This window comes from Rhea americana, unplaced genomic scaffold, assembly GCF_003343005.1.
Source record: "Rhea americana isolate MKP2758 unplaced genomic scaffold, rheAme1 scaffold_209, whole genome shotgun sequence".
NCBI classification, from domain to species: domain Eukaryota; kingdom Metazoa; phylum Chordata; class Aves; order Rheiformes; family Rheidae; genus Rhea; species Rhea americana.
The window spans coordinates 1,087,069-1,097,655 of NW_028186249.1; the positions used below are offsets into that span (position 1 = coordinate 1,087,069).

The 10,587-nt window shown below is 39.6% G+C and overlaps 1 protein-coding gene and 1 pseudogene across 1 annotated transcript; both read left to right on the top strand.

Annotated features, from left to right (window-relative positions):
• On the top strand, nt 1-2,524 carry LOC146596167 (UDP-glucuronosyltransferase 1A9-like). The gene is made up of 3 exons (XM_085304413.1): nt 1-855; nt 1,490-1,521; nt 2,410-2,524. The coding sequence occupies exons 1-3, from the start codon at nt 1-3 to the stop codon at nt 2,522-2,524; spliced, it is 1,002 nt and encodes a 333-aa protein (XP_085160539.1).
• A 5,482-nt stretch (nt 2,525-8,006) lies between these two features.
• LOC146596168 (UDP-glucuronosyltransferase 1A1 pseudogene) lies at nt 8,007-8,879 on the top strand (annotated as a pseudogene).
• The last annotated feature ends 1,708 nt before the right edge of the window (nt 8,880-10,587 follow it).

The following is a 10,587-nucleotide window of genomic DNA, read 5'->3' on the forward strand; positions in this document are numbered from 1 at the left end:
ATGACTTTTTGGCTTTGCTCTCAGCTTGCTGCCTGGATTTTTCTCCTCCTCATTCCTGGCCTTTCAGATGGAGGGAAACTACTAGTGGTGCCCATGGATGGAAGTCACTGGCTTAGCATGCGCCAAGTAGTGAAAAAGCTCACAGAAAGAGGACATGAAGTGGTGGTGATTATACCAGAAGTAAGCTGGCAGATGGGAATGACAGAGGCACACACTGTGAAAACATATCCAGTGTCTTACACATTAGAAGAACTGGATAGTGCCTTTCATGAATATATTCATTCTCACTTGAAGGGTCTGCCTTTCCTACAGAAAGCTCTAGCACTGTATAACAGCTCTATAGCCATTTTCAAGGTATTTTTTTCTCAGTGTAAGGGCCTGTTCAGCAACAAAGAAATGATGCAGTTCTTGAATCAAAGTGACTTTGATGCTCTCCTAACAGATCCTATTTTTATGTGTGGAGCAACAGTTGCTAATTATTTTTCACTCCCCTCCATCTTCTTCATGAGAGGATTTCCTTGTGGTTTACACTATACGGCAACTCAGTGCCCAAACCCTCTGTCATATGTCCCAAGACTATTTACATTTAACTCAGACCACATGACTTTCTTCCAGAGAGTGGAAAATGCACTGATTGCGATCCTGGAGCTTGGGTACTGTAATGGTTTATATGCAGAGGCGATAACGTTTTCCTCTGAAGTTCTTCAAAGGGATGTATCCCTCTTAGACCTTCTAAACTCTGCTTCCATTTGGCTGCTGAGATTTGACTATGTGTTTGAATATGCCAGACCAGTGATGCCCAATATGATCTTTGTTGGAGGTGTAAACTGTGTTCAGAAGAAACCGCTGTCAAAGGTATGCTCTTTTTCTCCAGATTATACATTTTCCAATGAAATGTGATTATGTGTTTTGTGGAGCTTTAGTGCTGTTGAAATGTTTTTTACCTGATTTAATGCAACTGTTTTTTGGCATATGATTTCCACAGGCTAACACCAAATTATCTTTATAGAAGCAGATAACTGTTACTCGCATTAATGAGGATTTGCTGACAAGTCCAACAAAAATGCTRTTTTATCTGCTAACTACAAATTACTCTCCTCAATGGATTTATATTATTCACTGACCAGATGCAGTCTTGATTTCATTTTCATGGATTCTGGCATACATTTCTTATCCTTTTCTTGAYTAAAAACCAAAAGACCATGCTCTGAGAATTTTTTCTTGTTTTTAACTCTTGGCTCAACGAAGTCAGTCAGTTTGCTTTGGCTTTATTTTCATGAAATATTGTTTTCTAACTGGCTATCTGTGTGAATTTATTTCTGTTTATAGGTTATAGTGTAGCCTAAATTTCAAAGTGAATTGGAATTAATTTGAAATAGTATATTTTGAGAAAGATGTTTATATGCAAAACTCAGATACGATTTCATTTCTCTTTCTTGACAGTTACTCCTAACACAGTTGTTCTCACAGATTTTTAAAGCTAATCTAGGAATTTAAATCTATTTTGATAGTTATCATAAAGTGTGTAAAACGATTAATAGCACTGAACAATTATTTCCATGCACAAAGCAGGACACATGTTTTCTTTTCTGTGAAATTATTCTGTTACTTTTGAATTGTGATCATACCTATCACCTTGCACTACAATGTCTTTGGAGCTGCAGTTTTTTTCTTCCTTCTTTCCTGTTTCTTTTATGCTCTTTGAGGGGCTTATGCAGAGTCCACTGAACTCTCAGACAAATAAAGAGTAAGTTGATTGCAGACATTCCTTCGTGGTGGTTTAGAGAGAATGGCACTTGTAGTTCGAGATTTAAGAGTTACCATAACACATTCTTACTGGTTGCGTGGTTATTGCTTTTATATCCTGAAAGTGTCAAAATGGCATACATTTTCTGCCTTGCTATTTACCAAAGTGATAGAAGCATCCTGCATTCATTTTATACCTGATTTCACTTGTCTTCACACTGTCATTTGGTGGAAATCACACATTCTAAATCTCAAAACACTGGTGTCTCCCATCTTCAGTCTGGCTTTTCCTATTTAGTTCTTCCTCAGGACTATATTTTCTGCGGAAAGATTTTCTCCTATTTCACTCTGAACAGCAACAAAGCAATAATTTAGTACATATATTTCAGTGTAAACAAATGCAATCTGAGTCACATGGGGAAAAGATCTACCTATCCACGGACAGCTGTAAGCTTGGAATTGATCGTTACCATTCAGGAATATGATCTTGTGATAAGAATAGATATTTCCTCGAAACTCAGTAGCCCATTGCTCAAGAGAAAAGAAAACAAAAACCTGGGATGGCTAGGAAAAGAGAAGAGAACAAAATAGAAAAGATCTTTAAGCACTAAATGAGTCCATGGTATACCTTCATGCTGACTGTTGTCTAATCCCTTATCTCAGAAATAATATGGTAAATAGTATAGAGGAAGGTGACAAGATTGATGAAAGGTATGGAGAACATCTGTATTGGGAACAACAAAGTAGATGTATAGAACAAAAGTGCCTGAAACTGTGAATGACATGGGGAAGATGAAGAAAGGATCAGTTCAATGTCTCTTCTAGGGCAAAAACTAAGGGACACTGGGAAAAAACTACCAGGTAATGGTTTGATGATTTCAAAGCAAGGAGAGGAAGGCGATTCTGCCTCCACTGTGTAGGTGAATGCTGGAATGCCTCGCAAGTGGCTATTATAGATGCAAAGAAATTACAGGAATTCAGAAATTCAGTGGACGAATTCATGAAGAATGCATCAAAGGATATAATACAAAGACACACGGTKTGGTTCACAAGCTCCCTGAGCCACTTTTTGCTGGAGGCTGGAAGAGTATTCCAGATGCATATAATTACCATTGCTTTCTTATACCCTTCCTCAGCGTTCCTCTAACATCCAATGTCGGGKTTATTAGGTAAGATGGGTGTTCAGTCTGATTCAGTATGGTTATTCTTATTAAAATGGGTGAGGAGGCAAGAGTCCTCAGCTGACCCAGGGCTTGCATGGAAGGGGAGTGACTATGGCACTGGAATCCAAGGCAAACATATCGGGCTGATGTAAACACGTATATCTCCTTTAGTGTCTTGTTCTCTCATAGAGATGACTGTAGCAAATGCTACCTTCCTAATTCATCACTTACTGAACTGAATTCAGAAGTGAGAAATTCAATCTGAGTACCAATCTGAAATCCGATATATGCTTTGGAATTCATTTACCTGATTAAGCAATAAGCTTGGCACTGTGTCCAAACCTCTTATGATAACTACTAATTATTAAGAAAACAGGCTCAGGCTTTGTTCTGAAACCCTATTGCCAGAAACAGCAGCATCTGGAAAGCTCTGATAAGGAGACATTTCTAAATGGTCTTTTTAAAAATGTAATTGAAGTGGCATTCAAAAATTTTGGCTAGAAGTCAAAGAATATATTAAGCATACTAAAAGACACACACGTACCTGGTACACTGAGAAACACCCTTCAAAAGCCTGCACGAACCAAATATCACTTTGTGTCATTTAAGAAAGGATTCTGTCATGTCTACACTGAGAAACACCTTTCAAAAGCCTGCACAATCTAAATGTCACTTCATGTCACCTAACAAGGGAATCTGTTGTGTCTACAGGTACTATTAATTTGTTAACAGGGTTGCTAATAGGAGTATGTCTATAGGGGAACTCTTCATTTTCAGCACTAAAGTGATAGTCATTGATTTATTCATTAACCAAATACTAGAGTCAGTTTTTGGTGCAATACTCAAAGTGTTTGTGAACCTATTGATAGTTCAGAGAAACCTGATAACATATTAGTATCTGTTTATTACACTTTTTAAAAGAATGMTGAACACCTTTAAAACCAGAAATACTGTTTGTCTGCCTTATATAGCAATGGAAAGATATACAACATCCAGAAAGTAAAAGATGCACTAGTCTTCAAAAAAMGCAAGTTTGGTAGTTGTGTATTGAATGCTTTCAATGTGTTCATCAACCTGAAATGGCTATTCTAAACAAACAGTTCATCCCAGTGTCCTCTTTAGTCTGTCCTTGTCCACATCACAGTCCCTCCCATACTTTAAAGAACAGATATTAAAGGAGACTATAAAGCACAGTTATTTCTCCAAAATTTCCCTCATGTCATGGTAATGAAACAACTGCCTTAGTTTCCCTTTCCAAAGAAAGCTTCTTTTCTGGTTAAGTTAAAACAGCAATTCTTACATGAAGCTGAAAGTACAGTATTTGCCAAAGGTCTGTGCACAAAAAACTAGAGAGGTTATGAGTATTAAATTTGCAAATATCAAGCACACTGGTTTACAAAAGTCAGGAAATATTCTGATTACAGTTACTCAGGCAGTCTTAAATGTCATATGTCTTTATATTTGGATATAATCATTAATTTTATGATCACATACTACCATTTTCACATGATTTCTATTTGTTGCTCAGGACAGGGCTATCCTAAAAATCATCTGTGCCTTGTGATTTGCTTAGTGACTGCTTMTTGCTAATGCAGATACTTATAGTAAGGTCACTTTCTAACTTACAGTCAACATATGCGTTTTATGGGTTGATTTTTCCTCTGAAATCATGCTAGTCAAACTACATACTACCTCATTCTGTGCAGCCACATGCCGGTATAGCTCCATGGGAATGATAGCCATGCAAAACATAAAAGTGGAATCAGGCAAGTTCCTGTTAGCTGCTGCCCCTGTGCATTTTATTCTAATCCTTTTGCCTGGCACTGTTTAGCATCAAAATGGACCAAGTTCAGTTACACAAGGATTTCTGCTGACAAAAGGTATTAATCTGATCCATCACAGAGAAATCTGAGAAATTACATTATGTAGTCTACACACGCATGCATGTGAACAGCATWTTCCTGCTTGCATTCTCTCAGTCCCAGAGCATAAGGAGGTGAGCAATATCATCTAACTATGGGAAAACAAAACCAATGGGTGAAACCAGCACTTCCAGGTTAGCCTTAAGAAATAGCCCCAAGTCCAATGCTGCTCACATAACAAGCAGCTGTTGAGGTATCCCTTTGCTGTCCTTTTCCCTTGGCAGCACTCAGTTTGCTGCTCARGTTGGAAGGAATCCACATTTCACAGCCAGCCCATCTCTGAGACAAGCAGTTTGAGAGCAGCTAAAGCTCAACTGCTTTCCAGAAAATCAGGAATCAACTGCACCTGCACCCGGATTCCTCAACATGATTACAGATGATGGTAGCATCAGTTCAAGTAGGCTCAACTACTCAAAGCTGCTACCATGCCAATGCAGCACTGTTTCCATTGCTGTAGTGCTCTGTGCCTTTTCAAAGAGACACCCTGAAAACCAGTCCAGTTTTATGTCTGTGGTGAACACAAGCCATAACACAAGAGATATTTCTGGGCTGGAGGTGGGGGAATGTGAACAAATCTGAAGTTGTAGTTGGGGTGACCCAACCTTAAGCCTTGCTTAATGTGTATTTTCTATCCTTCAACAGCCAACGGGAAAGGTAGCTTTAACTTTGTTTCAGATTGAGATGGCATTTCAGCAGGGCTGCCTATCCCTATCACACAATGGAAATGCGAAGGAAGGCCCATGCCATCCTTTCCTCACAGCACCATGCTTTCCTCACAGCTGCCGAGAGCTGGCACACTGCTCTCCTTCTCGGAGGGCTCCGTTCCGGTGATGCCTCAAACTCCTCAGAGATGCTGTTCTCCAAATACAACAAGGAGTAATTGCTGTTGTCAGTAGTGAGCAGTCATTAGTCAGTAACGAGCACCACCCACTTCACACCTTCCTACCTCCAAGGGACCAGGTGCCCTGGGCTACTGCATAACAAAGAACAACAAACATGTGCAAATGTACTTTCTTTTTCTTTTCTTTTCTTTCCTTTTTCTTTTCTTTTTTTTTGAAAAATGAACCCGTTAATTTTCTGAGTAATAATTATCCAGCTTAGATCTGACTTTAACTTATTCTGTGCTAATCGAAGAGCTTATCGGTCCGTTTGTCTGCTGTTCTCTGTGTCCTGTTGAAATGGTTCATCCCTAATTTTTCTCTCTCTCCCCTTTTTGTTGTCCTTCCTGTTGCTGCCTGACCTTTTCCGCAGGTTTTTCTCTGATGGTTAGGTACAAAAAGTAGAGAGTCTGACAGGGGACAAGCAAGTGACCTGTGCTTGTCTGGAGACTGAAGATGGACTTTATATTGGCTGTTTACAGCCAACTAATTTTACTGTTGAAAATCCTGTCCAAGTGCAGGGAAAAATACCACCAAGTAGCAAGTTCCACAAGAATTTGTTTAGTTCCTACCACAACTCTTACAATAAACTCTTGATCTCCAAATCTTAGACATTTAATCAGAATTATTCATAAACCTGTGAAGTTGCATACTTTGAGCCTGTGCCTCACAAAGTTGATTCCTGCCTCTCACTCCCCCATGTTAAGCCCTCTCTAGAAATAGGCTCTAATAGCTCCACACTGTCACACTAAGGCTGTTTCTTCTATCTGGATTTGATTTTTCTGGAAAGTGCTAGCACCCTTCTTGTGTAAGCAGAGACAAGTCGAATTGCCTATGGCTGTAAGGGTCTTATGCTCCATACTAAAAATGCTGGGAATTCTACCACTGCTTATAATGGGAAAAGTGTGGAAAAGAACTTCTTCGTGCTGCTGATAGTTTACAATCAGGTCTTTTGTTCATGAAGATTTCTTCCTTAGCACCATCCAAAAGGCTCTGGTTTGCTATTTATCTTACTTGCATAAAGACAAAACATTCCTGCAGCAAAGCCCTGAGGGCTTCAGTTTACTGCATATTCCCAGAGCAATTGCTGAATGCCAGCAAACTAGGGGTCTGCACCACCCCAGTGAGAGCTTTGTCTGGAAACCCAGACAGGGATGTTACCACCAGATTCTGCTATAATGGCCATAATATGATCAGATCCCCCTCAGGCAACATGAGCTCTAAGGACAACTCATGCCTCCCTTGAGTGGTTTCAAATCCACAGCTCCAGGCATCAGGTTCCAGGCTAATTTAATCAAGAAAGGATCTCTCTTCCCATTAAAGCTGGGCCACTCTGCAAAAGGGAATGTAGGAGAGGAGAGATGAGTTTGCAGCTCCATTTTGGCCCAGAGTGAGGAAGAGGTGCAGACACCCATAGCTTGATATGGGTGTCCACTTTACCCCCTGTATCTGTGAAAGGAGGAGRGCTCAGAGGCTTTGCTTTCTTGTTGGGTCTTTCATGTGTGTGTGCACGTGTGGTATCAATGATTTTAGTAAAAGCTATCGTATCGCCTCCCAGACTTTATCTTGCTTACAATATATAAACAGCGTTCTCAGGGCAGTAGCCAAAGACCAAGACTCTTTCTTTCTGCGCTAAGCAGCCCTAACCCTAGGAAGTCTACTCTGACCTCCTTTGCCTTCATCTGTCTAGATTTCATCATTTAGTTGATTCATTGTCTAGTACCACAGAGTGAAAAGCCAGAGCAGGTTGTTTTCCTCTTCCTCCCTCCTCCTCATATCTGCGATTAACCACAGCCTGGTAGCTGTGATAAATGCATAAGAAATGCGTGTTTGACTGCTTCCAGTAGGTGGGAATTTAACAGCAGCCTTTTACATACAGGTTAAGCATTCCAATTGTTAGACAAGCCTGTGAAAGAAAGTTTTACAATTTCCATTTACTCTGCTGGGCTTAGTTTAAAGGTTGTCTTTGAAAGTAGACAGGTCAGTTTTCTGACTTGGTAATTATCAACTCAATGGCTGAAATGACAACTCTTTTTAGTAACATGAAGGAAGGAAAATGGTGACATACTTCTAATTTTAAAATTTAACTAAAAGTACCAAGAGAGGCATTTCTTCTCTGTTATGTGGGCAATTGCAGTTAAATATTGAAGGATAACTAGAAGAATATTGTGAAAGTTAATTATTTATTTGTGCAGTCAGTAAATTTCCTGCAGAAAGTTAAGGCTTGCATAGATCTTCATATAAAAGTCTGCTCTGGCTGTCTCTAGAGCAGAACATTCTGTTTTGCTTCCACCAAAATGGCTCTTCCATTTCTACGATTTTACCGATGTGCTGTGATATTTCTTCTTCTGACATCATCTTTAATCTTTGCTGATGGCGGAAAGATCCTGGTGATACCTCAGGATGGAAGTCACTGGCTCAGCATGCGCCCGTTAGTCGAGAAACTTCAGCAAAATGGACATGAAGCTGTTGTGGTAGTACCATCAACAAGTTTGTATATGAAGCAAGAGCATCAGAATTATACAGTGAAAGTGTATCCAATACCTTATGCTCATGAACACTTAACTCTTACACTCAAGTCATTTATTAATGATCATTTTATTGAACAATCTGTTTTGAATATTGTTATTACAATGTATCAAAGCATGTTAAAAATTTTCATGTTCTTTTTTACCAATTGTGAGAGCCTTTTACACAACAAGGACTTGATGCAGGAGTTGAGAGAGAGCAAATTTGATGTGGTTCTTACAGATCCAGTTCTGATATGTGGACCGATAATTGCTGAGTATCTTTCAGTTCCTTCTGTCTACTTCCTGAGGGGTATTCCCTGTGGGATGGATTTTGAAGCGACCCAGTGTCCAAATCCTCCTTCCTATGTCCCTAGATTATTCCTGAATAATTCAGATCGCATGACATTTGTTCAACGTTTGAAGAACTTGCTGGTCAGGATAYTGGAGCTTATTTACTGTCAGCCTCTATTTAGACCTTTTGAAGAACTTGCACATGAGATTCTTCAGCAGAAAGTGACTGCAACAGACCTTCTAAGCCGTGCATCTGTTTGGCTAATGCGATATGATTTTGCACTTGAGTTCCCAAGGCCAGTGATGCCAAACATGGTTTTTATTGGAGGGATAAACTGTGGTCAGAAGAAAAAACTGTCTCAGGTATGAAAATTTATTTTATTTTTATTGAAAGAGCAATAACATAAACATGTAAAAATTTTACACTGAAAACTAACCACAGCTTAGTATTTAAAGACTGAAAGCCAGTGACAAATGCTACATGATGTAGAAATGCAGTATCCAGCATTAAGTATCCCTAGTATAGAGCATTAAGATTAAATTATACCCTGGCAACCTAAGCCCTTTCAGGTATGAAAATTTAAGTGTCATGCAAATTTTGTACAAGTAACAAGGTGTTTTGCCGAAGTGAAGCTTGTATGAATTTTGGCAAACTTTAATCCTGAACATGACGTAGACTTGATAGCTTCTATTTCATTCAAGTTTATTACTCCATGTCCATCTCTATGAGACCTGTTCCCAGAGTTGGCTGTATTGCTCTGAAAGAGTAGCCTGAGAAATGTCTATAAGCAAAGCCTGCTCTTTGTCTGYCCCATGTTGTCCTCCCTTCTCAGTTGTCTCATGGACAGTCCMTCCGGACAGCTCAGGCACATACTGGCATGTCAGGAGCAATCAGGGCTTTGCGGGCTGTGGGAGCTGTGTGCTGTAGGTGTTGCTGTTCAGTTCTGGTGATGGTCTCATGAGAAGCTGGCAGGATGGAAAGCACTCAAACCTAACGTAAAATGCACTCTTGGCATCGGGGTTGTTGGCAAGGGCAGAGATATATCTGGGGATATTTCCAGGTATCCATTCTCCTTTTATGTACACTGAAGGTTCTAGGTTTAACTTTTCAGTTATAAGTCAATTCTTTTTCTGTCACATCCATCTGCCAGACTGGTTCATTTCCATCTTTCCCATGAAGTCAAGTCAAACAGATGTCTATAAATGCACCACACAATAAATRCTTAAATGTCTGTCTTCATCTGCCAGAGCCCAGCTTGAAAGCATCTTCTTCCAGTGTTCATCTGACAGCCTTTTCAGTGATTATGAGCAAAGGGTCTGTTCTGTGCATCACCTTCTTCTGAGCTATTTTAAAATTCCTGGTAATTTACTCCTGAGTCATAAGCTGCTGGTGGTAGCACAGTGCTGGCAATGCAGCTCGCAGCTCTTTTTGAAAGTAGGCTTGCAATATGGTAGAAGCTTCCCCACAAGACTTGGAAATAAGTATGCAGAAACTTCATGTGGAATGAAGCCTCACCAGAGCCTTGAATGGCCTGGGGAAGAATATCATATCCCAAACAAATCTTTCTTGGTTGGGGATTGGTCCTGTCCAGCCACCTACTTATATCACTGTGAGCAGTTCTTGCCATTAAACAGCAGTGTTTAAAAGCCTAGCAATTTGTGACTGAGAAGGATTTAACTCCACAGAGTTCATGCCTAAAAGGATCAGGGGGTAGATGGAAGTTGCATGTAGAAGTGGGAAAAAAATTTCAGTTGGCTGCTTACCTTAAAAAATGCAAGTTTGAATAAATGGAAGAACAAAGTCATTTTTCTCAATTGTACCAACTAATTTTGGTTATTAAAAAGGTCAAAAAACAGGTATGTCAACATTATTTTTCCATATATATCTTTACTCTAAGTTATGTTTCACTGTATAGTTGACCTCAGTTTCACTAGGAAAGAAAATGATCGTAAAAAAAAAAAAATCCTACGATCTGTGACAACGATGACAGCCTTCTGTCTGACAGACAACCCCTACACTATCTGGAAAAGAGTAGCTTTGGTACACTTTTCATAGACCCAGTATACCAATGTGGTG